This window comes from Temnothorax curvispinosus, unplaced genomic scaffold (genome assembly GCF_003070985.1).
Source record: "Temnothorax curvispinosus isolate PA1 unplaced genomic scaffold, ASM307098v1 QBEX01009517.1, whole genome shotgun sequence".
Lineage (NCBI taxonomy): Eukaryota > Metazoa > Arthropoda > Insecta > Hymenoptera > Formicidae > Temnothorax > Temnothorax curvispinosus.
In genome coordinates this window covers 403,487-431,115 of record NW_020219297.1, presented here as the reverse complement: position 1 = coordinate 431,115, position 27,629 = coordinate 403,487, and the positions used below count along the sequence as shown (strand labels likewise).

Here is a 27,629-nt window from a genome sequence, read left to right as displayed (position 1 = left end):
CGTTGGTGTTCCGTACCCGCGGTAAAAATTGGGATTTCCACCGTACCCGGCGTTTCACATCCGCGTCCGTGGATCTACACCCTCTTTATCCTCTCCCCGTGTTGTTTCGCCGTCCCCTCCCGCCGTTACGTCGCGAAGCGATCTCTCGATAGCTGATAGATCGGATCCACGGAGTTCTTTCTTCGTCGTGAGCGAGGCAAGGAGCAGGTGCGAGACGAAACGAGTCGTGTCGTGATATATCATCGCCGGGCACAATGGCTTGCGAATTCTTGCTTGTGAAGGTGAGTCTGTATTTCTTCATCTATGATAGATGGCCTGTTTCGGAGAGAGAAAGTTCCGCGTACCGCCAATACAATACATCGGTCATTACGAGTAAAACGCGGTACGGTTCCGCACGGAAATCTCTCCGCGAAACCTTACGTTTATTTCGTAATGCACTATCTGTTCGTAACAGGGCTATTTTTCGTATAGTCATTAAAAAATAAAAAAGGCTGACGTTGAATCATTACGCGAAAGTTTTAGAGCGCGAGTGGAGTCACCAAGTCCGTAATTTGTCCTCTTTAAATATGAAGCCCTGCTCGCCCCTGTAAAGTGGACCTTACAAATTATGGACTTCCATCACCACGGCAATCTTTGCTACACGATAATTCACCCCCGTTTCCTTATCATCGTTCGCAAAGCTCGTACATCTACGAATCCAAAATCCTCCGCCGTGGCTACCGAAGAATATATCTCGGAGTCGAGAATGTTTTTACTCGTAATGACCGCTTATATTGTTATTCGCACGATATCGCCCTTTTTCTCTCGAAACACTCGAGGGTGCCATTCGATATTGCGCGACGTGCAATCGAATGCGTCTAGAAAATAGGAACGTTTACATTGGAGTTAACTGCCGCGGTGCATTCTTAGGACGGCGATTCGCCCCCCTCGTAATTCGCCTGCAGGCGACACCGTTCGCGGCACCCATCTCCCGTCCTCGTCGCTGCAAATCACTTAGCGGCCGTCCGAATGTGATGAGTTTAGTTTGTTTCCGTCTACATCCCTACGGGCGGGGGACAACTTCCGCTCCGCCGGGATCGTACTTTGGAAGGCAAACGCTATTATTTCCGTTATCCTTTACTTCGCTCGACGTCTCGTATTATTAGTAACGCGAGCGAAAGTTGCCCGCAGGCAACGGCAACAGCAACAGCGACAGCGATAGCAGCAACAGCAGCGGTAGCAGCAGCACGTGCTGCTGCTTATTTTGTATGCGCATTGCCACGCGTAAACTCCCCGTGAATTATTCCTTCGTGTCGTCTGCCGTCGCAGACGACCGTTGCCGGGCGCACATATCTCCTTTTATTAATTAATACGCGCGTGCCCATCGGATGCGTTACAGATACTCTGCGAGATTTAATTTTCAAGAGAGCGGCAACGCCGAGCTGGAGCCGACAGTTTGCCAATTAACCAAGTATCGCTATCATCGAAATATTCCGTATCGCGTTGCTTTTACAGCGCGCTACGAATACGCAGATCAATGCCGCCGCGATACGCGATATTGTTTTTTCGCTGTATCGCGCATTTTGCTGGCTCCGTCTCGCAAAAGTCTGTATTACAATTTTTGAATAATCGCAGACAAGCGACCGCTGCGAGTCACAAAAGAGTCGCCACCGGCACCGTACAGAATCGTTAATTGTAAGTACCGCACGGGCGCACAAGCGAAAGTAGCGAAACGATAAAAACGATAAAAAAAAAAAGAAAAAGAGGAGAGCGAGATCGAGAGCCATTCTGTGTCACGGCTTCCGTCTCTGTCTTTGGGCGCAGCTTGAACGATGGCCGATTCACGCGGCTTCAAGCCAATAAACCAGTTGTGGCAGAGCGCGACTGCGACGGATCAGGATTCGGAGTGTCTCTACGAGGAGATCCCGGGCCGGTCCCAGGATACGGACCGGCCGGCTGGTGCCGCCCGTGGGCAGCAGGGGGAGGAGGAAGAGCAGCAGGAGGAGGAGAACGTCGGCGGCAGCAGGAAAAGCCTCGACTTCGGGGTACAGGTTGGAGATAGCAGCGACTTCTGGGGTGAATCGGTCCGGGAGGAGGTCGTCGTCGTCGCCAGGGGTGGTACCATCCCCCGTAGCAGGACCGACGGCGGCGCGAGATCACGCAGCGGTTCGGTCGATCGGCGGCCGTCGGATCGGGCGCGCCAGCGGGACATCGTCGTCAGGGTGGAGGAGGAGCGCTATGCCGCGCGCAGGAGTCACGTGGAGCCCGGTACAGGCGCCGTACTGCCGCCTCCTGCGGCTGCCGGCCACAAGCTGACCAGGGGGCGAGCGAGCGCTACCAACACCGTCGCCCGGTACTTGCATTCGGCCAGCACCAACGCCTCGGCGGCGCACTACCATCACCATCATCACGGCCAACACGGGCCACACGGCCAATATCCCCCCGGCGGCAGGACGACCGGCAGGCAGCACCGCCATCATCACCCTAGCCGCGGCTCGTACAGTAATGAGACGCAGGAAGAGGTACAGGAGGACGATGAAGCCACTCTACGGGAGTTGCTCGTAAGGTACGTTCTACGTACGCGCGCACCCCTCCCGCGAAGTAGACGGTAGACGACGAGTCTCCTCTCACCCTTTCTCGGTCCTCAATCCCTCAGTTGTCGGTGTACACCACTCTGAATCATCGGTTATCGCGTTATCGAAACAACTTTCGCACCACACTACGCCAGGAGGAAGAAGAATCGTTGTTCGAAGTTTTGTTGATCTCTCTCGATAAGAACCCGCTGGGTGAAACGATAATTACTATTGGATTCTCTTCTCTCGTTTTATGTGAGAAACGAGAGAATCTATAAATCTGTAATGCACAATCCAGTTATGTTATCGCCCTGCTTTCTCACAATTATAAAAAGAAAAATTCAAGGTTTTATGTTATCCTAAAGGATAGTTATCCATGAAATGGCTTATTATTGCTGATTTATGTAATTATTCCGGGCTCATGTAATCATCGAAAAACCAACAAAGCTTTTATAACAACCCGATGTTAAAACACGAATTACGTTATCCGAGAACAATTGGCGTCGCCACCGATGTCTCTAAGAATTATCTGGATTGTCGGACGTTGAGCAGCGCCGATAGAAGTTTGCGAAGGACCTGTGCCATCGCGCACTTCGCCAACTCCTGTCAGCGACCATAACGTTGCAAGCTATTCGCGATTCTTGCAAAAATATCCCACTTACGACTATTAAAATCAGATTCAAATGGTTAAAAGCTTACCAGTATTCCGCATTGTTCGTGCCAGTTGAAACGTTAAGCTTCTACGACCGGACATGGGTTTCTACGGCCCAAAAATAACATGTAGTAAGGTAATTGAATTTTCGGTGTTGCACATAATCTCTTTTCTTCTACAACGGCGGTCGTGGAGGATTAACGCCGCGAATGTTGCGAGCGAATGTTCAAGAATTTCTATTTAAAATATTATTCTAACATAGTCTAGCCTTTAGAATTCTGTATTGACTTTCACATTAGTAGTGACCTCTTTTTAGGGTCTTGTATAGAAATACTTTACTCTTTCCATGACGAGTGAAGCGTAGAAAGTTTTTCTTTTTTAGTCTCTATACCTATCGCCTAAATCTCACCTGGCATGATAGAGTATCGCCATTATTCGAACGTTCAGCTCCCGAGTGATTTATTTTCGATCTGCTCTATTTCTAATATTGTTCCTTTGACCGAAGTTTATACAGTCGCATATTTTTAAACCTCGATCGACACACAATCGGGCGCGTTTCTCGTCCAATAAAATTATGAAGAACTGTACGTGCGTTATAATAATCGAGGAAAACGAGCGATTCTCTGGCGAATACAATTCAGGGGAAGAAAGCAAATTAGTCGGTATATGAATAATTATTTCGTTCACCCGATATCAAATGTACTTTCTTGTTATCGCTGAATTCGGTTATTCCAACACGCTCGTCCGCTGGTTCGCATAATGGGGGCTCCATCGTGCTAATGTTAACAGTCACGAGAGACTTGGCCCTTTGAATCTCTCACGAGTAACTTAGCTTAGTACCTCCGGTAGAGCGGCGTGTATGAGCTCTCGAGACTCGCATACCAATCAAGGGGACACTCCTCGCTCTCTTTTGTCCGCTGTGTTAAAGTGCGCCCCCCGCCTCCCCCGAATCGATAACACTTATTTTATCGATCATATAAGCTTTTGCTGCTGACGAAAACGACTTTTACGACCGTACCATTTCATAAACATCGTTCTCTCGAGAACCTAACTGTGTTGCAAATGCATCCAGGTAATTCCGGCCTAAGTGGCGGTGCCTTTACCTTACGACAAACACGCGCTGGCGAAAAAAAGAAAGAAAGAAAAGAGAAGGAGGAAAAAAAAAGGAAAAAGAAGAAAGAAACGGACGTCTTCCCCGCTTATTATTTTTATATAGACTCTCTATGTATCCGAGAATGCAAATGCAAGGCTTTGTGCCATGCCATTTCATCATTTATACATAAATCACACTCGCTCTTAAACTTATTCTTTGTACATACTACACACTCTCGGTCTCATAACAAGTCGATGATCAGACACTACCGATATATACCGTTGTTACTTGAATTTTTTGGCTGCGGCGCTCGCAGGCTTACCACTGATTGCTCATTCCATTTGAAAATCATGTCTCCCTCTCGAAGTCAGGTGCACAAATAAGCCCGCAATAGCTAGAGCTCGAAACGAGGAGTAAAGACCGGGGAACCGGTAATGGCATCCGGTTTATACATATATATATATATAATATATATACGGCATACATGTACCGGGACACAGGCAATTAGTTCTCAACGAAGCGACTCGCGATGAAATTCCGTTATGCCATTGGTAAAAGAATCGCGATTGCAACGAAATTACCCGCGTAATTGTAAAAAAAAATGTTCTAAATGAGAGAGAAAAAAAATATCCTATCTGTTGACATAACAGATGGATTGCGATTTGCACTGGAACAATCTGTGTGCGTTCCAAGCATCTCAAATCAAGTCACTCACTTTTGTGTTAACGCAAATAGTTAATCACGAGCACGATCCTCCTCGGCCCCCCGAGGGGCTGCTGCCGCGTGTCGTAGATCCTCGCAAGACGACGCACTACTACTCTGTCGCTCAATGTGCCGTCGCTGTGACTTATTTGTGTGCGTGTCTCGTTCTCTTTATCACACTCATGAGGTCATGCTGATTTTTTGTAAATTATTTTGCCGACTGTTCGTTCCGCATAAAGTGATGGGCCATTCAAATTGTGCAAGCTCGCTTGTGGACGCGGGCGGCTAGGCAGGGGTGAGTAAGCTGGCGGTGCGTCGCATGGTGATGTGTGAAAAGTCTCTCTTTCACACGTGACGGCTCCGTCTCCTTTTTTTTCTTTTTTTTTTAAATATAATATATAATATAGAAGCGAATTGGACGTCACGGTTACTAAATGCGAGCGAATATATCATTATGACATGATTTTTATGACTGAACCACGACTGTGTTTCCAAACTAGGTAAAGTTTTACAGAGTGAGATAAGAGAGGAGGCAGGGGCGGGCGTCGTCGGGCCTTATACCCCCTCCCGCCGTATACGTTACCGTTGTGGACAACCACTTGACAACAAGCAGTTCAGAGTCAATTGATTGGATTTGGTGGATAATCCAACGTACGTACATATGTCGTGTGAACAAAGCAAAGAACAAATAGATCTCTGTGAGAATAAGACGAAAAACTGAATCAAGAGGAGTGAGTGGGGAGGCATAGAGGCTACTGTAGTTTCGGAACACAGCCATGGTCTCCCTACCTCCCAGGTACATGACAACATCATCACTGCTCTCTCTCTCTTTCTCTTTCTCTCTATCTCTCTTTTTTCTCTACCCTGCTCTTTCTCTCCCTTGTCTCTGTATTTATGTACACATATCAAAAAATAGAATTGTACCACTTTTGGTTATGCTTCTTCTCGAGCAATAAAGTATCTACAATCAAGCATCGATATTATTATACTCAATCTCTCGATCTTTGGATGCATAGATTACTAGCTGCACTCATTCCTGAATGCGTTTCTCGAATAGTTCTCGATTCTTGGATGCTTATCTTCGGTACCTCGATTCCTCCCGCCTTTCTTAAATCTGTTTTTCGTTTCCCATTTATTCGACTAGAGAGGTGGTGCAATCCTTTGCTTGATAAGTGTACATATTTCCGTCTGTCTATATCTGCCCGTTACCCCTCTATCTTCTTCCCACGTCATTTACCTTCCGTCTCATCTACCCGCGCCTTCGAATCATGTGCTCATTCATTTCTGCTGTCACCTATCATTCATCATATATCTTAGAAAAAAAAGAACTTTCGGTCTCTCTTTCTCTCGCTCTATTCCATTACATTATCATCTTAAGTCACCCTTTCTGCTTGGCTGTGCACATCGATCGATGAGTTTGCCAATTTACCGAATCGTTCGAAAGTCTCATGATCCTTCACGATACGTTTTGTACACGTAGAGTGCGAGATATCAGCCATTTTTCACTCACTTGCACATTCATGCATCGTGGTCATAAAAAAAATAATTACATACGTGAGAGAAGTGATATACAAAAGGCGATACGGTTAGGTTCGCGAGATCCTAGACTTTTCACAGACGGAGAGTATCACGCCGACGTTTTCAACAAATACTGAGGCACTTATATCTACACACACGCGAATTCACAAACTTCCATCTAATATGTGCACAGCTGCGAAGAATATATTTATATTCATATATATACTATGTACTATATTACCACCTGTAGTGTCTATCACCCTTCACACTCACCACACACACCCTAGACGTGCTTTTAGTGGCGTTTGTGTTTTGTCTGCTATCGTTTCCTGCAATTTGACATATTTATTACATATAAATATATACTATATAGAGAGAGAGCCGATTGTACATGTATATATACATATATTTTATATTTATACATATGTGTATATATATATAGCTATCTGTTCACGTATATTATTATATTACAACATTTACCCAACATTCCTCATGGCTGCCGAGCTAACGCCGGCTCGCCGCGCTTTCGAGCTCTCGGGGGTGAAGGTGTTCCGCACTTTTGCACCTGTCGAGTCGTTTCTCTTTTCATTCTACACAACGTCGCATAACTCCGCATCCTCATATTTCAAGTATACGCGGTATAGCTACCATATATGCACATAAAACGCGCCGCGCGCTAAACGGTCTCGCCAGGCGGAGAGGCTCGGCAGTTGGACTTATCTTAGGGATATTTAGGCAATAGCTCTAGCCTTGAACGTCTAGTGTCAGTGTGCTCGACAATATTGTCGATCCGCTCTCCCGTACGAATCAGCGAGATTCACGCGGGGATTATGTGTGTGGGGACAGTCTGCAGAAACAGGTCAGCGTTATGAGTATGAACCTGAGTGCCAAGCTGGACGAGCTGCAGCGGGGTGACCGCCAGCTGGAGACCACCGTCGCTCTCTGCGAGATCCGCACGCAGCTGCAGGAACTCACGAAGAGCGTAGAGTCTTGTCAGAGCGAGGTCAGCGAGGTGAAACGGGACATGGTCACGATTAAGGTACTCTTGACCTGCGTCTATTTTTTGCGATTTATATACTCTGATCTAAAATTATACCAATATTAATATTAAATATGAAAAAATACGCGATGTTTGTTAACAGATTTAAATACGATAAAGAAATTACTACGAGGCGATCTCATAATTTTTCTTGACAGAAAAAAAATTTGAAGGGACTGTTTGCTTAGATTATCTGAAAGTGGAGATTGTAGGATAATAATATTAATATATCAAATTACGATAATTCGGAATGCGTAAGAGGCGAGCAGATAAATCGCCGTAGATAAATCAATACGTGTGCGTAACCAAGAGGAGACCAGATTAAAGTTACATAGATTAAAGTTCAATGCCTAAGAATATAAATTCCTTGCGTTATTGAAAGAGTGTTTTACCACTCGTTCAATAATGTAAAAATTGCATTTGGTATGTACGGAAGTACTTGAGGTGTTCTTTTTCTTGACTCGCAGCAAGAACTAGATACGGTACAGCAGGTCAAGGAAGAGATAGAGGAATTACGAGAGTACGTGAATCGACTGGAAGAACACTCCCACCGGCGGAAACTTAGGCTTTTGGAGCAGGTGACTTCTGGCGTTAGACAATGTTGCTTTTTTAATTTTATTTACTTTTATTATGTTTTAAGAACTTGAGTTGCTATGTCGTGAATGATCGTGTATGTGTGCGTATTATAATTTTTTTTAGGTAATTTATAATTTTTATTTCTTTAAAAATGTATGTGGATTTTCATCGGCACTGCGTGTACGATATTATTAATAAAAATTGTGGAATAACTTTATACGTTCTTGTATTTTTATTTTATCTTGCATTTACGATGCATCCCATTAGCAGCACTTTCTTTCCTCTTATTATTTATATCACATATGTGGCTGTACTAAATGTTGTGTATGTAATATATATGTACATGGGGGGGGGGGGTAATTATATCTCATACGCAAGGTAAACGATAAGTCCGGGTATTTCCAGGGACTGACGCTTTTCCTGTCGTACGCGATACTGGCAGCCGTATTGGGGATGTTGCAGTTTGGATACAACACTGGAGTGATTAACGCGCCTGAAGTGGTACGTAAAGTCTTAACGTAAAGTCACGGCTCTATGTATACGCGCCTAGAATAATTTTGATAAACGGACACTTTTATAATATATTGTGTTCAAACTGTTTGCAGAATATAGAGAATTTTATGAAAGATGTGTACAAGGATAGGTATGGGGAGGACATTTCGGATGATTCTGTTAAGACGTTGTACTCCGTGGCCGTGAGCATATTCGCGATTGGTGGTATGGTGGGTGGTTTCAGCGGAGGGACAATTGCCAACAGATTTGGCAGGTCGGTGCCTGGTTCAGCAATACCACATTAGCTTCACATGATTTTAACGAGAGACCAGTGCTTTCCAAATTATATAATACTATCGTTATTTTCATAAAAAAAATTAGAATACTAGCGTCTTTTCTTCCTTCATAATCTATCTTTTAAACCGCAATTTTTGATAAATAAATATACTTGTTTCGATATTACGCAGAATCTTCTTAATAATCAAGAGACACGGTAGTGTCTCGCATCAAGTGTATGCGAGATCGCATCGTGGATCTTTTACGCGACGCGACGACTTGCGAGTACCCGAGATTTTGAGATCTCGATATTTCGTAACGCCGCGTTTCGTAATTTGGAAATCTCTGAGAGAATGATAATTGTTGCATAATCGTAAAATGGAAAGAGACAGAAATTAATATTGATCTTCTGCCCTGAATCGTAGAAAGGGAGGCTTACTGCTAAACAACGTGCTGGGCATCGTGGGGGCGTGCCTGATGGGTTTCACGAAGCTCGCTGAGTCGTACGAGATGTTGTTTTTTGGACGGTTCATCATCGGTGTTAATTGTGGCTTGAACACCTCGTTGGTTCCCATGTACATATCGGAAATAGCGCCATTGAACCTGAGAGGCGGCCTAGGCACGGTGAACCAGCTCGCTGTTACGGTGGGCCTCCTGGTCTCCCAGGTGCTGGGCATCGAGCAAATCCTTGGAACAAACGAGGGTTGGCCCGTTCTCTTAGGACTAGCTATCTGTCCTGCCATTCTACAGCTACTGCTGCTTCCAGTTTGCCCGGAATCTCCAAGGTGTGTGTCGAAAATAATATACATCAGAATTATAATTAAAAGAAATCTGGTTTCCCCGGTTTTTTTTTAAGTAGGTTTCTCTTAAGAAGAGCCTGATCGAAGGATTTAACGATAACAAAATACGCATCCATAATTTTCTACGTATCTACGTATCTACGGTTCTTCGCTCATAATTAACATACACAAGCGGTACCACAGTCTATTAATGGAAGAAAAATTATTTCAGATATTTGCTCATTACTAAACAGTGGGAGGAAGAGGCTCGAAAAGCTTTGAGAAGGTTGAGAGCCAGTAACCAAGTAGAAGAAGACATTGAGGAGATGAGAGCGGAGGAACGAGCTCAACAAGCTGAGTCCACGATATCGATGACAGAGCTTATATGCAGTCCAACTTTAAGAGCACCTCTCGTTATTGGTGTGGTTATGCAACTTTCGCAGCAGCTTTCGGGTATCAACGCCGTAAGTAACTATTTCGTTCTATTACTCGCGCGTATTCCCTCTCGTTTTCATTAATCACAATTTTATTTAAAGAGCGATCTGATTGTGAAAATTATTGTGCGTTCCAGGTATTTTATTATTCCACGAATCTGTTCACTAGTTCTGGTTTAACGGACGAGAGTGCCAAGTTTGCAACCATTGGCATAGGTGCCATCATGGTTTGTATGACGCTAGTGTCTATCCCACTCATGGATAGGACAGGAAGGCGTACGTTGCACTTGTACGGTCTCGGTGGCATGTTTATCTTTTCAATATTCATCACAATTTCGTTTCTCATAAAGGTGAGTTGAAATTTTAGCGCGTTCTTATCAGCTTCATTATTATTTATCGTTATGTTTATCGTACTTATTATTTTAATGCTAAACTGCAACAGGCAATTTAACTTTGGAATTTTCTTGCTACTCGGCAATTCACAGCGTTGTCTCAAGAACGATAATTAAATATCATGGATACGGATCTTTCATTAATAAAGTATGACTTGTATATATTAATTATAAGTGCAGAATTCGTAGGAATCTGAAAGATCTTAAAATCGTGGACGTATATTTTATTTTCGGATTGAATTATTCAAGTTGACTCTTCGAAGAGTTTTAAAAAAACCGAAGAAACAAGATTTCTTTTAACTTAAATTTTGATGCTTTTGTATAATAAGAATAATTTATCGTACGTTCTACTTATTTGGAAAAATATTTGACGAGGGATGGAGATCTCATTGACAATGACGAACTTATTTGTTCATACTTCTCCGTACTGTTAAGAACTGTGCTTTACTCAGGAAAATTGCATCACAAAGAACGTGAATTGTAGCTACGTCTCTGTGCTTTGACACTTTATGCACCTTGGCGAAAAAGGTGTATTTTAACACTTTGTTCACAGCTGGAGTGCGGCACTGCACCGACAGTGAGAATCACCATTAATATCTATACGAATCTGCATCACAGAATCGACTCATTTTAATTTCTCCCCGCCATTCATGTAGCTAATAAGTCACGTCCTTTGCCCGCATGCCGTTTCTTTCACTTGCGTCGTAGAGATTTTATATCTCGATACATGGACACGTATACGTGCCTTACGTGTGTAAGTTTTTCTTTCGTAACAATTTTTCAAGATACAAGAATATTTTTAGCAATTGTTTTTATCATTAATAAATGATTCTCCTATCTAAACGCGTGATTAAGCGACCGATAATAGAAGCGCGGAAAAGAATTTGATAGCAATGCAGACGTCAAGTGTCGCATGTATCGTATATCGCACGCCGTTTTGTTACTCTGGCTTACTAGTAGTTCTGCTTTTTAATAATCCGCATCCCTCCTCCTCTTCACCACTAACGACCTCTTTCGTGACTGTCTGGAGGAGATATTTACTTCCCGTTTATTAATCAGCCTATGTTCTCTACTTGGCTCAAACCTGTCACTCTTTATCACGTTACATCAACAATTAACATATTATACGCAAAGTCTCTAATATGTATACACACACACAAACACATATATATATCAATTATATCCTTTATGATAAAATTTAACGGTTCTTTAGCTGCTGAATGTTTAGCACCGACACTTTCATGAGTCACGGAATTCGACAAAGAGTAATTCGCTTTCCCGTCAATTATCATTAATTACAAGAGCCGTCGCGTACAAATTTGCATCTCATCTTCCTATCGAAATTACGAGGACGGTCGTTTTCACGTGCGAAAAATTGTTTAAGAAAATATATATTATTGAACTATCGAACGAATGAATATTAAGATATCTCGATTCGAGACTACCTACACACGGATGTTCCGTGCGTACGACTAATCGCATTATCTATACTCTAATTGAGGTCAAAGCAAATCCTGGCACTCATCATGAAAAGCAGCGTGCTTCACCGCTTAACGAGAGATTGTACTGTATATAACAAGGCACTCCGTCATTATACAAAATACTTTGCCGCAATCACTTTGTCAATGCCAATGCCTTTCATTACACAGGATTGAGCTGCGCACCGCATGTGGCATTACAAATTATTACGTATACGTTCGACATGTGTTATCCGAGTTTTTTCAGTTATTGAGTTCCTGGCTTGCCGTATTTTTTTTTTTTTTTTTTTTAATTTTTTCCTGGGGCTCCTCCAGCTGCTCAGGAAAGAAGAACACGTTTCTACTGCCTGATAGGAGTTCTTCGGCTATGTGCAGGAAATGATCGACTGGATGTCCTACATCTCGGTGGTGTCGACCCTGTGTTTCGTCGTGTTCTTCGCCGTGGGGCCCGGATCTATACCCTGGATGATCACGGCGGAACTGTTCTCGCAAGGCCCTAGACCCGCCGCCATGTCCATCGCGGTTCTCGTCAATTGGATGGCTAATTTTTTGGTTGGCATCGGTTTTCCAAGCATGAAGGTACGACAATTTACCTTTAAGTAAATTTCCTCCATTCGCGAGGCAAATAATAGAACGGTTATATAATCGAATAATTGCAAATAATTGAGCGCAACGAAAAAACCGCTATAATTGCTACATTAAGATTATTATGGACTTTATAGAACGTAAAGGTTGTATAGGATATAATCAGATTGAGCGTAGATCTGATTTGGTATAAACTTGCTACGCGCGCGTTTGTGTGTTACAGAGTAGCCTTGAAAACTACACGTTCCTACCGTTCAGTGCATTTCTAGCCATCTTCTGGATCTTCACCTACAAGAAGGTTCCTGAGACCAAGAATAAAACATTCGAAGAGATTCTAGCTTTATTCAGGCATGGTAACGACAGGTATGCAGCACATAAGCAAATTATTACCTTCCCCAGTACGTATCATAATAGCAAGATGTTATATACATAGTTGGATATATTCTGCATCCGCCTCTCTTTAGTTTCTTTCAAAAAGAGGTCTCTGGTATATCTATATACATGTATATACGTATGTATAGCTTAAATCCGCGATAGCCCCTCCCCCTCCCCTCAATCTGTATCCCGTTTATTTTTGACTCGACTCATATTGGGTACGTTTGAAAGTTAAGTAAGAGAATCAAAATTCACATTTTCGAACTAATAACCGCACAATTTATCAACCGTTAATTGCACACAAGGAAAGGGGAGAATTAGAGAGACTTATTAGATAAACTTATCCTATATGCCGTACTTGGTGTACAATGTACTGTTATCACATCCGTCCGAACGTTCATCCGTCCGTCTATATTCGATAACGAAAAAAATGTTCGTTACTTGTAATAGGGATTTCTCAAATCTTCAAGGAAGAATTTTATAATTTATTAATACGATCGTATATATTCTCTCTATTGTATTATAACTCTATACTATATTCCCGGGGTAGTATATTACGCTACGCATTTTTTGCATGCAATCTCGCTGCTTGTTCGAAGCAATAACAGGAGTTGAACTGTGATAAAGTTTTGTTTTTTAGGGAGAGAGGAAATTAAGTTCCACTTATACGGGGAACGTTATTTGTACATATTTAAGTACGAGCTAAAGTAGTTTGTAAATTTTCGCCTTCAAGTTTCGTCACGGGCTTGGTTTACCTTTATTGCAAATCCCGATATTTCCGAATTCTTTTCCGTTAAGCTGTTGCAAGGAAATTACGTACATTTTTACATATACTTACGAATAAGACGCAACACTAATCGATAGCAAATAGAAAGAGATAACGTGCACGACATTGCGAATCATGTAACGAGATTATTGTACGAGAAAAGCGTAAGAAACTGGAGCAGCATCCGTAGATTATTAGTTTCTGAAAAGTGTAAACGCCACAGAACGTAATTTTAGCATCTCATTTGCGGAATATTGCGAACGAAGTACAAATCAGCTATCTCGAGCTGTTGATCCTCTTAGAAGTCCAAATGACATTCCGTTAGATTTCCGGGAGAGGATCGCGTGAAAACGTATCTGCTCTGTGTTACGTAGAAAAACAATCGGTGATGTGAAACACCGATTTATTTCATTTTTTTACTGACGATACTTTTAATTGCGACATTTCTCTCGAATAGAATTATGTGTAAGAGACAAGTTACTCAATCTCGAGTCGCGAGTTGGAAATTTTGCCGTCTTATTGTTATATTTTCAAGGCCAAATGGATATATTCTGTTTGTTTAACGTACTGTACATGTATCGTTTCAATAAATCGATTATTTCATGGTTCTCTGGATAACTGGATAATTTTCGTTGATTTTCCGTATTTCGTTACTACGATGACCGACTACTGTGTTCGATATATCGTAACTGTGCTTTCTGTGTTATTCGGAGCAGGAGCAGCTTGCGGGACAGCAGACTTTATGGGTGAGTCCTGCTACTACACATTTCCTGTTACTGTGGTGGCTTTGTTACGAGATATATTATACCGAACATATATTACCGATTACTATTTAACTGCATGAAGATAAATGACCAAAGACACCACTAGTTACATCCAAAAGAGGGATTATTTTTTATGCGCTGAATAAAAAAAAACACCCGTAATCCTTCAGTGTGCAAGTAAAATATCTTTCTCTGCAAAAAGCTGGCTTAAAACCATTTCTCACAGATGTCGGGAAGCATTAAAATACAGGAGAGAAGCAGAAGAAAAATCGAAATAAACATTCTCTTCTTGTTTTACCATATTCTTATTTCGCTTATCATCGTTTTAGACGCGATCGAGTTGAGACACGATTACGAACGACTGCTGAACTGTTTAAAAAATAATCCTGACCCCGGCCACGCGATTATCATGACTTTAATCCAAGGGCCTGGCATGTCGAAACATCTTTACTATCAGCTAATGCGAGTCTCCGTCTTATTGCGTAATCAGTCGGGCTGACTAAAAGAATCAGATATACATACATATAGCTGCATGAACTTAAGTTGTTACCATATATAAATTATTCGTTTTTCTTTTGTGGAGATACATTTCACAGTTTCTAAAAGTTCGTCAGGGCTATTATGTAATCGATATGTAACGTGCATACATCTGCGCCGCGGTAACCCCGACGATGTCCGCATAATTCCGCACTCTATCACTGCCGTTCGCGAACCTTATTTTTTACCTCGAATAAATTGTCGTGTTTACAACCTTTTCGATCGTACATCCGCGATTCTGCATACATCACGCTCATATCCGGGAAACACGAGGAAACTTTTGCCTTCGCGTATACCCGTAACGCCGCGGTTGAGATCACGTACATAACAGCCCCGATCACTTGACTTCCTCCTGGAGCCTTGTATTCTACAGCATGCTCCTTTTAGCGTACATACAATGCCCAGTTAAATGTTTCGGCGACAGGCAGAGTCTTGGAACGGTTTTTATGTCGATAGTTGGCACGAGTTTATGGCGCTGTACTGTGCGACTGCATGTTAGTGCTTACGTTACTGTTTGGCGTACCAAAGTGATTCCTGAGTTGTGTTAAGAGATACGATACCACAAACGTGTTTGTGACCGGCGAGCAAGACGCTTCTGTAAACTTAACGTCCCCCTTTTGGAATTTCGATACAATTAATAGAGTTATGGCTTTTTCTCTAAGAGATCTGATTAGAAAATAGAATTTTCGAAAAAATGCTGTGTTAATTTCATACTTTCATTGTACGAAAAATAACTTTTTTATTTCAATTAAAATCAATTTGAGTCCTAATACTTTTCGATAAAATTCTTGAAACATAAAAACATAAACATTGCAATTGTTTGACACAGAGTTACAGAGATGTTTGGGTAAGAGTCAAAGCTCCATCAATTATATCGAGATCTTGAAAATGGAGAGTTAATTTTGATAGAAGCTGAGCGAGAACGTGGCAGAGACCGCCGCTTTGCATCATTTTATCGCCGGTTCGTCGTCGTGTAAACATCGCGGGCGATAATTGCGCTTAATTAATTTTTGCGATGGGAGTTGACAAGTTTTCTTTTATTTGATCAGTGCAGCTCTCGATAAACTCGTATACGAGATACGAATTTTTTGTTCCCATCGGGTTTCTTTCCTTTTACTCTTATTTCAATCAAGGTTTTGCCGAAACATTCATCAACAATTTAAATAGGAACCTTACCCGTCAGGGTAGTTAAGTCGATAGCTGATTATGATTTAGCGAAAGTCTCTCCGATCTGTTTGTTTCGAGGCAAGCCAATTAAAAAGTGTCAGCGTAACGTCATCGTGCTTATAATTGGATGGTAATTAATATTGGATCGTAGGTAATGCATTTGTGAGCTTTCTCGCGTTTTAACACATTTATATTATACCGCAGGAAAAGCTTTCGGAAGCGAAGAAATGGTGATGGAGAATTTAAGACATAAATACTAAGTGTTTTGATGAATTTACTCACTCGCCTGTAATATGGTTTGCTTAATGAATAACAAACTAACAATACGATCGCTCTGCAGCTTGTAACAATGTTAAAGCAACTGTTTATGCTAAGTTGTATTTCAGACAACTGATTTAACTAGTCTTGTGTTACTCGCGTCACTCAATTTTCCTTTTATTTTACAGTTCTATTTATAGGCTGGGGAAGGAGATGTATTAGTTGACCGCAGTTAGTGCAATTCGATATCGGTACAATCGGTCTGTAGAATACTCTTATCGTGCGATAAAGGAAAAGCTCAAGCAATTTATTTAGTCAGCGAAAAATGATTATAAAATTTACACATAATGGTTCACTACTAAAATTGATATATTTAAAATTAGTTTATAAATTTAAAAGAAGTGGCTTTATAACGCTATGCTCTTGATTAGAATCTCTGTCTTAGATATAGATTATATCACATTACATCACATTTTTCTTGTGTGTCGTTTTATCGTTGAGATTACCGATTCTGACTGCTATTCGGAGAGTACAGTACATTTTAGAGACATCAGTTGATTAGTAGAGGCTGCGATAGTTCGAGATACAATAAAGATATGTTAGAGAGGGAAAAGCTGAACGTTTTCTTTTTATTCGTCCGTGTAGGATGCATCTGTATTAGCGAACAAACTTGTGACACGTGCAGACTCGCGCGAAAATAAATAGGATTTTCTCTGACACCAAAGCCTGAAACGATTCGAGGCTCGCTTGCCATGTAACGTTGTTGTCTTACAGGGAAGAGGAGCTCGCCACTAACTCTAGCAAGGAGACCGTCCTATCTGACGCCACCACTGTCGACCCACGCTACCGATAAGCTATAAATTTAAACGTTAATGAGAATGCTCTAATCAGCAATCGAATCGGCCGTTCATTCGAAAAAAAAAAGACTGGGCGCCTCAGCCGCAGACTGTTAATCTATTTATATTGTTATGACACGAGAACTGTAGTACTCACTATAGTGTGAAATTGTTAATCGATACGCACTGTGTAATTCACGTTATAAATCTTCGATCTCGAGACTGCTCGTTAGCATTATATTAACGAATATTTCGGCATCACCGAATAAGACCGTAAAATTTATGGTTTAATGCTGTAAAATAAATCTGTTTCTTTATTTAATTATCCGGATTGAGTTTCTCCCTTCCATTCGTGTTACGCCTCACGCGCGATCGGGCTCGACTTTGATTTATCGTGGCGATCGAGTAGCAACGCAAAGCGAAGTCGAAGTCGATATGCGGCGACTCCAGCTACCTCCGAGAAATCGTATCTTCTGCACTATAAAAGATATGTAAATATGTGTGTATCATAATTTTGTTTGTCGAAATTAATTTACTGGTGACATTTCGTTTGATCCTTCCGGTAGGAGATTATCTCGATCAATTTCTGTTAAGTGTGTAACTTGCCACACAGGCTGCCGAATATAATGTTTGATTCTTAGTAAGTATATACGTAAATTTCTACTACACAGGCCAGTGAAACGCTGTATAATAGTACAAGATTAGAAACTGTGAAATGAATCGTTACGTATACATATGCATTATCGAGCGTAACACGCGCCGCATCCGCAGTTGCGCTGCCACGGATCCGTGGATCCGTGAGTACGCGCACGGATTCGTGGAGAGTTACTCGATTCAAGATCCGTGAATCCGTTCCCAGCTAGGATTCACGAATCTCTGAATCCATGCCTCCATGGATATGCGAAAAATCGTTATGCGCGGTCATAGCGGAGAAAAAAAAAGCGAATTTAGCTTATTCTACGTGACTGAAACTACGCGATTGAATAATTTAGGGTCATTTAATAATAACTATCTAGGCATCTCATCTGGGATGCCGGTGGGGGCTGGGAGCGCTCAGGAGCGCAGAGCGATATCGTTTCTCTCGCATTTATTATCCCACCGTGTAACGATTTTAGATCGCGCGATCTACATAAAGACGAATCTACATTTTCCCCTCGTAAATCTCGCATCTTAAGTTTCTCTTTGCATCTATGTAGCTATTTTATCTTTCCTACATTTATTCATCAATCATTGTTCGAAATGTCATGTATCATCATATTTAATAACTCAGCTGATCATTAATTGCAGTATATGGTAACATCCGGCAAAGTTCATAATAAAATCGCAAATAACGGTGTAGCTGGCTCCACGAGATTCGTGGTTCGTCGGATCCGAGTGAAAGCGATTAAATTAAGAACGCGAATGATAAGATTAAGCCGCAAATTCACCGTGTATTTTGTTCGCTGCGTATCGAATCGGTGCTCCAAACGAGAATTTGTATAATGAGGAGAGAAAAAAGACAAAAAAAAAAAGAATCAACCAAAATGTGATTTAAAGAAGTGGAAATTTGGACAAGTCGCGTGATGTTTTACAGGAGCATGCTAAACTGTGTGAATGCATTAGAGGGACACATACCGCCAGCAGAGAGCGCAGCCCTGATGGTGGCAGAGGAGAAGCCACATCCTGATTCATGTAAGGCTTTAAAAAAAAAACCTGACCAGCATCAATCACGATACATTGTAACACGATAATTTGTAATCCCTGTCATCTTTGTCCAAGACAAACAATTCTCTAATGCGAAGTCGCGATCGAGATTATCATTTTCCCTCGGACCGTTGCGATGATTGGGGGTGATCAGGTGCTGTCGATTCAACGGTCGAGCTCGATTCCTCGTAATTTTATCCTGTCGATACACGAATCGTCTCTTTCACGTCGACGATATTTTTATGCGAATGCGTTCATCGAATGAAAATTGACGTACGCGCGCTGGTTAACTCTTAAACCTAACTCAAAGTTGAACTTTCAGAGTATAGTCATTTCACTGGCATTTAGATGTTTACATTATAAATCGCATATCATTTATTTTTTATGTACACCACACATTATGTTTATTTTTAATCATTTTTCACGCCTGATCACCTCATCAATCATGCATTAAATTTCTGCTATGTCTTTCCGCGAGTGTTGAAGCACCGAAATTGAACGTTGCGCTGCAAACGGAAAATTTTAAGAGCATCGATAACCGTGCGAATCGATGCCGGATCATCGAGTGTACAGGAATTGTTTGCCACGTGTCGCTTTACGCGCCTATCCATCATCTTGCATGCCATATATGCCGTATATGTATGTTCGTAAGTTTTTCCTGATTTGTAGTCTCATTGTGGAACATCTGTTTTGAATTTATTTGCGAACGTTTCTTTTCTGCTTTCAGTATAATTCAGAAAGTGCAGAGGCGTCAAAGTGCTGGTTATACGACAGGCAAACTATATACATTGTGCCGCTTCGACAAGACACTTCGCGAGTGGTTATAGCGGGAACACTATCAAACTTTGTTCACCTTTTCGCGTTGACAACAGCAAAATTAGAAAAGAAAACACGACGAAGTAGAACAATACCGGTGTAACCGCGTGTGCTATACCGAGAGATCAGAAATTTTAATCTGCAACGTTATTCACTCATTAGAACAATTGCACAAACAAATATTTTTTTAAGTTCTCGTCCGCCTGCGAGAAAAATTAAACTTTACACTAAATCTTATTAATTTTCGACACGAGATACTTTCTCTCGCTCGCATTCACGAACTTTCGTTTTCACTCGGCATAACAGTTGGACATTAATCTAATATCTATTCTACCTTAGCTTCCTTTGTTTCACACTGCTTGGGTTGGACATTCTCGTGACATAAACTCGCTGGAATTTCAGTTTAGAAGAGCTTATTTTTCTGACAGTATATTCACGCACATATACAATAATCATATAAAAAATATGTCGAAACAAGCTGTATAACAAACTTACGTCGCACATGAAACGAATGATCGAATATCTCAAAATAGTTGTCCTCTATTGTTAACGACTTTTGGCGATATCTCCCTCGAGAGATACTCTGTAATAAACTACAAACGATGTGTTTCAGAATAATAAGCTCTACACATATCACACACATTTATTTATCGTCATCTCTGTGCAACACGACAGTTCTCCATCCTGTATCGTATCTACACTTTGGACTTAATTAACGCTCCGTAATTACACGAAACGAGAAAGTGGTAGACACTCACGTACTGCTTCGTTTCTAAAACGAGTATTATTATATTATCGTATATTATGCGCTATCGACACTGGCCTTTGTAGTAGTTTAAAGGAAGGCAGGCCAATGTGAATATATGTATATTCCTCATTGACACATATTATACTGATATAGCATCCGTGAAGCAATCCCGGAGCGAGGATTTGTTTCGTTATGCAATGACTTCTTAGGCCAATGTACATACATATACTTGGCGTTGTTGTTAATTTTAGTACGATGCTGTACAATCAATTTTCGCAGCATGAATGGTGTAAGGGGCATGCGCGCATGAATGTAATCTCTAGTGCGTAGGAGCCAAAGGTAATTTCATCTCCCGCGAGAGTTTCCCGTTTCGGACGTTTGGCTTTGAAAACCTTAAATCACTTAAGTCGGATCAGGTCTCGTATAAATTAATAATTATAGCTAAGAGCCGGAGGGAATATATTCTTACTAATGTACGAAGGAGTAGTTTTTTAAATTAACAATTTACTATTGTAACGTCCGGACACCGCGTGGATTTCTAAGCATCATACGACAGCGATAATATTATTCTACATACTGATAATGCTATCATCTTTTTGTTCGACACTCGAGGGCTTCACTAAACAATACTCATAGTTAATGAGCGATAATAAGTATTTTTTAAGTAGCACGGGAACGCTGCTTATTTCATAAATATTTATCGTATTTCGGAAACGAATAGAACGATTTTTAACTCTATTGACCTTCTTTTTGGCCAGTTTTTACAAGTGCGCTTAAATTGCATGGGATTAGCTCTGAGATAAGAGTAGCGGCCACAAAGAAGGAGCTTATTACACAACACCACCGAGTTGATTTCGAGAATTATTGCTAAAACATAAAGGTGAAGCGTCGTATTTCCCTGCTGACGACCCGCCCGTATTTTCGAAAGAACGAGAGATTCTTGTATCTGGTATCGAAGTCCGTCACGGTGAAAATTAAAATTCGATCGAGGGAAGGCCGAGGCAGCCGCCGAGAGCAGTAGAAGCTTGCTTGCTCGTCCCGTATGAGATACATACACATATATCTATACACTTTTTAGCGATGTGTTTCCGGAAAGTAGTTGACGAGAGAGATATACGCGACGTGGCTATATGCGCGCGCGTAGAGAGGAAGTCGCGTATCGTGAGACTAACGTGCACCCCACAGTTGTGTTTGCAGCTGGATCCGAGCGCTCTTCCGTCGCTCCCGCTCAGCCGGAGAGACCACCGCCCCCGCTTCCCCCGCCACGCTTTCCGAACAGCGGTGTCTGACAACGGGAAACAGCTCCTCTTAATATCGGTAACCTAGTGATCATGAACGCGCCGATACCGCTGCCGCTGCTGCTCACCACCAGCAGCCTCAGCCTGGAGACGCAGCTCTACGAGATCATCACCGAGAGCAGTAAGGCGTGCGCGGCGTTCCTGCGGCACAGTTTGCGTCGCGCGACCAGCCTCGGCTGGACCGCGACCGAGGGCTTCGAGACGACCGCGACGGCGAGCGGCGCGATGTACAACGAGCAGTGAGAAGAGAACGCCCGGGCCTGAGGCGAAAGGAGTCAGGAGTCGGAGACGAGACGCCGAGTTTCGTACGACGACGACGGCGAAGCGGTCAAGTGCGACTCGCGAGGCGCAGCATCTGCTGGTCACCGGCAATACGCGGATTGTTCGGCAGGCGACACACGTTGAGGCAACGAGTGTTCCTCATCGGTCGATCGCGTCTCTCTCTCTGTCTGTCTGTCTGTCTTTCTGCGAGCTGAATTAGCTTAACGAAGAGCATAGGGTCGATCGGGGTAACTGTTGGGAAATATTATTCCAACGAATATTATGAGAATATACCTCAACATTATATAGGATAAATGAGGGGCGTCGCGATATTTTCTCCACTGATATTAACTGATGAGCGTAACTTCTTAATCGTTCCGTGATAGCTATTAAACGATATAATTATTCGGATGATTTTGTGGGAGATGATTATCAGGATCGTCGTCAAAAAAATATTCCGGTGTTGCGCTTACTCCTCGCGTCGAGATTACCCCCGATCGAGCCTTCGTCTCGACTCGGTGCTTAGCGACGATAAATTAATTCGGGATGGAATGTTTCGAATAGTAAAATAAGTACGCTACGAGGGATGCTGAGATCGGCGCTCGGCTGCTTAGCGGGCAAATCTCGAAGACGACGGCAGATGCGAGATGGTCCTTTTGATGACCATGGCGGAAGGCTCACTTTATCGATCTTCCTCGAGTCGGAAGAAGACACCGCGCGTACGTTAACGAGGACGATGGGACGAGCGCGCGCTCGCTCGAGATAGATTAATCGAAATGTTGCGAAAGTGATTTGTGCCTAGACGAGTATGCGTTGGGAAAAAGGGAAACGTGATTATGAGAATTGCCGCGTCGCGATCTCACGCACTGCGCGAGTGCACTCGGGACTTCGTGCGACATCGAAGGATATCGAAAAAAAAAAAAATAATGAATCGGCGGACGCGCACGCGGGGGGCGTCGAGCACGGCGAAAGGGAGGAGGACGCTCTTCATCCGATTCACCCCCGTCGTCGCAACCCCTTCGTTTCACGGAACGAAGGGCGAACGTGTATCTATATATATCTCCACTTTTATATCATTAATTTTCTAGGACTCATGTCGGGACTACGTGTCGTTTTTGTATCACACTGTCCTCTGTACGATTCATCGCACCGTGTTGTGTAATTATTAGACCGTGCGCTGTTACTTCCGCGATGACGACGACGACGACTACGACGAATGACGACGACGATGATGAATGGCGTACTATGCGCGTGACTGCCATAAATCCGCGACAACTTTAAAAAGATTACGAGCTGCCCTCGAGACACTGTGATATTTTCTTTTCGTCATTTCCGGCGCTCGATCCCGGAATTATTGATTGAGAGCGAGTATACGCTAATTGCCGGAGAGACGGAAGTGTTCCGAATTCGTTCGTTTCGCGAAAGGAATAGTCTCAATTAATTTACGAGCGAATGACGAGCCTGATGATTCGAACGTTTAAAAAGAGAGAGAGAGAAAGAGAGAGAGAGAGAGAGAGAGGGGGGAGGAGATTCGTTAAACCAATAGATAATTCGTTCAAGGGTGCTTCTCTCTCTCTCTCCCTCTCTCTCTCGTGAAAGTGAGGAATTAAAAGGGATCAAAACGAATTTCTACGGATCCCTCTTAATCTGCCTATCTTATCGAGAAGTTCGCTTTGAGGGAAGGTCAGCGATTTTTCGTTGAAAAATCTTCGGAACCGGAAGACAGGAGAAGGAACACTTGCCTTTACAAATCGCGGTGTGTAACAGCGCGTTAACGAACAAATATAGCGATTCTCGTATCGAAGATCTCAAATTGGGCATCGACCAACTGCATTAAATTAATGTCAAAAGAAACTACACGGAATTAGCTTTCGATTAGTCGCAATCTCAACGACGTTCGCGATCACGTCGGACTTATATACGGTGCCTCTCGATCGCAGTATACTCACGAACCAATCAACCATATTTTATCTCATAAAACGCCAGGGTACACTACGCAGCACACACTTCACGCTTCGGCCTAGTGGACGTGTCAATTCCTTAATCATTAACTAAAAATATTCCTGTAATACATTTTAGAGTCCCTCAAATCGATGAATAATGAAGAAATCGGCGTTAAAACTCTGAACGCGGAAATATTATTCCCCAGAAAACAGGTCCGTTTGAAAGTTCATTTCTCTTTCTCTTTCTTTAAGGTTCTGCAAATTCTTAGTCCTTAAAATTGGTCTAAAATTTCCATTTCAACTTCCGCGTGAATTCGCGATTGGCGATATCGTGATTGCAGATGCGTTTTATCTGCGACAGGAATCGATACCTTCTCGGCCGAATCGAGAAAATCAATAACAACGGCCATCAGTCTGCGCAAAGGCATGCCTTTTCTTACTCCGTCATTGATCTTTCTTCCTCTCTTCCCTCCCTGTTATCGATCTTTTTAACGGAAGCGCACGCGATTCGATATTTCGGGATACTCCGAGGGAGACACGACGATCCCTCCCCTACGTGCTGTACATACGTGTGTATATACTTGTATACTTCTACTTGAGAGACGTCACTGAACCACACAGCAAGTGTATGATAATCCTGTATAACCGGAAATATATAGCATACTCCGTTTCCTGCTAAAGTAGCATTATCGACGAGCGACAAGACGAGGGCTGGCATATATATCTCCACTGACTCAGAACCGTTCTAGGTCCTAAAAAAATTACCACGATGGAGATATCGATGTCGATCGAGCATCGTGACTATTTCGAGAAACCCTTCCTCTTTCGCGATAACACGAACCAACGAAATTGGCGGCCGATCACATCCCGCATGTGGCTTCTATCGTTTGTCGTTTTACGTTGCACTCACGCCGCATACGACGACTCGACGCGGAACGCGAACATTCGTAAATCTGTAGCCGAATCGGGTATATAGATTCGCGAGTATCGAGAGATGATTTATTCTGTCGCTTCTATCGATAGTAACAAATAATTTAATTACTCGATAACGGAGACTCGCGTTAACCTGTATCCAGACTACCTTGCAAAAATTGAGAAAAATCGGTGATAAATAATCGATGATTATTTATTTTGCACGGTTGTGAGTCATGAATCATCGAAATCAGAGATTGGTAAAAAAGCCTTTCGAATTTATTATTTCACATTCTACTCGTCCCTTTCACGGAATTCGGCGATTTAATTCTTCGAACAAAATTGTCAGAATTTGTGAGGTCGTTAGGCTTTATTTCACGAGAGGAACAAAAAGATTATATCTATCTAATCGCGCCTGTAAATAATACAAATGTTAAATAAAAAGCCAAAGGGGCTTGGTCTAATCCTTAATTTCGATTATTAGAATTTCAATTTTACGATATAAATCGAGGTATAAATCGCCACTGATTCCTTTCAGAGCAATTTTGCGGGGTAAACGCGGCTTGGATTGGTATGTTGTTTCGGATGTCGCGATGTAAACGCAATATAATATTTAGGATAGAGAGACTAACTGAATGAGAAAAACAAGATCCAGACGGAATCACGTGTAAAACGCATCGTTATGATATCATTCGAACGAGCCAAGGAAGTTTTTAATTATAAGCTGTCCAAAACATACAGAATCAGTGAGAAAGGCAATAAAGCTATATTCAACTGAAAGAAAAAGATATGATAAAGTAGATTTCCTTGCATTATGAGTATTATCAGAGAATTCAGAATACTATATTAATTATCGATAAAGCTAGGATAGGGGCGTATATACATATAGAAACTATATATAGCTACTAGGCGATAGTAGCACGGCGTAAACGCGCTAAATTAATATAATTGGAAACTTCACCGAGATAGGCGAATAAACTCTCTCTCTCTCTCTCTCTCCCCTTCCTCTCTCTTTCTCACACACACCTCTGCGATGGCTGTATGATAATTATGTCGTGGATCGCGAGTATATGTATCGTCATTATATCTCTATTTCTCGAAATCATCGCAAGCTTATAACAAACCCGAGAGACATACGATTATTTTGGCTCGAAATTTGGGTCGAGTTTGAGTTTCGAAGATCCTCGAACCTAACACGAATCTTTGCGTTACAGTCGCTAAACGATATAAAGAAATTTCGAGCGCGTTCGGTATTATCGTAGCCGTGAAACTATCCGACTTATCTGCGCTGCGACAACCTGTGAGACAACCTTCTTTCGATCACCACCTCACAAAGAGAAAAGGCATGCTGCGATATGTGTTCACAAAAGACAGATCACATTGGCACCAAAAACGATATATCATTTACACGCGCGGCAATTTTTACCCTCGAGATGCAGTATGCCGTATACATAAAGTCAACGCGAGATCTGTAAGCGAGTTACGAAAGGCGCTTTCCGTCTATACGCGGACGTAGAACGTATGAACTGCGTTACTTTCGTCTCGAGAATTCGTCAACGGAAAGGCCCTTCTTAGCCCTTACGCGAAAAGAATTCACTTATCTGTAATTGACCCGTATAATATTATAAACAAATAATTCGTTTCTAAAAAGATTGTAATAATAACGTATACATATATACATATATGCATATACTATAAAGACGACTACTTTTTAAACGCGAAGACCTAATAATGTATTTCGCACTCATCACGACTTTGATAAGAAGATAAGCAATGATCGCATCAATGGTTTCGAGTCAATGATACAATATTAAAACTCATTGAGCATTACAACATTAGCCTTCGAGGAAAGCAACAAAAGAGATAAAGAAAAAAAAAAGATAAATGAGAAATTTTCGAACAGTCCAACAAAGTAAGTGATTACAATAACGATTTGTAAAATAAGTTCACTGCCACTCAAACGACTTGCGCCCCTTAGGAGAGCGCCAATATTCCAAGATGTGAATGTGTACAGTTATGTGAAAAGTATATTATAATATAACGTAATTATATTTACATATGATACACTAATTAGCATTATGTAAAACTAAATAGTATATAACGACATTAAGAGTGGTATACATACGTAGGATATAGGTAACAAGGAATAAAAAAAAATACACATTGATCGCAGAGCTACTCCAAGGAAAAAAAAAACGTTTACGCGCCCGCTCATTTGTATATTACGATATTAAAAGTTAGCACTAACATCAATTCTCTCAGCTGAACGATAATCAAGTTCGATTATACTTTCCTTTCGTCGTCTCGCTTCTACAATGCAATGGGAAAAAAGGGGCGTCTATTTTTACTGTGTAATTATAAGTTTCGGATTCAAAGCGTCACTATTAACAGGTCCGACGAGAGATCTAGTCGTATATTTAATCAGCTTTCTATCTTGAGCGCGATCGGCAGTGCCGCGTGATATATATGACGTACATATGTTGTTTCGGATTAAAAAAAATGTACCGTCTGATACTTTGCAATTTTTCTCTCATAGAACGCGCGATGTTCTGTGCGATTTGCATTTATTAAGTGTTATGTAATTGAATTCTTTTTATAAAAGCCCTTACATTCTCTGTGAAAATGTTTTACTTGCCTCGTCACCATCCCTCGAAAAAAATACAAAAGAAAGAAGAGAGTGCGCGTTTTATTATCATA

At 41.9% G+C, this 27,629-nt stretch overlaps 1 protein-coding gene across 12 annotated transcripts; it reads left to right on the top strand.

Moving 5' to 3' along the window:
- LOC112459085 (glucose transporter type 1) lies at positions 1 to 27,547 on the top strand. 12 transcript variants are annotated; one of them, XM_025023005.1, is made up of 14 exons: positions 1 to 281; positions 1,804 to 2,545; positions 7,364 to 7,556; positions 8,024 to 8,134; positions 8,538 to 8,633; positions 8,738 to 8,898; positions 9,326 to 9,685; positions 9,912 to 10,143; positions 10,251 to 10,463; positions 12,359 to 12,562; positions 12,792 to 12,931; positions 14,426 to 14,455; positions 18,845 to 18,942; positions 21,704 to 27,547. In XM_025023005.1, exons 2-14 carry the CDS (start codon positions 1,812 to 1,814, stop codon positions 21,805 to 21,807), a joined length of 2,676 nt encoding a protein of 891 aa, XP_024878773.1. In that variant the 5' UTR covers positions 1 to 281; positions 1,804 to 1,811; the 3' UTR covers positions 21,808 to 27,547. The 12 variants fall into 12 exon arrangements, with proteins under 12 accessions (XP_024878773.1, XP_024878772.1, XP_024878775.1 ...); XM_025023004.1 differs by having other exon boundaries at positions 12,338 to 12,562; XM_025023007.1 differs by lacking the exon at positions 21,704 to 27,547 and adding an exon at positions 19,682 to 20,412 and having other exon boundaries at positions 12,338 to 12,562.
- Positions 27,548 to 27,629: the final 82 nt, after the last annotated feature.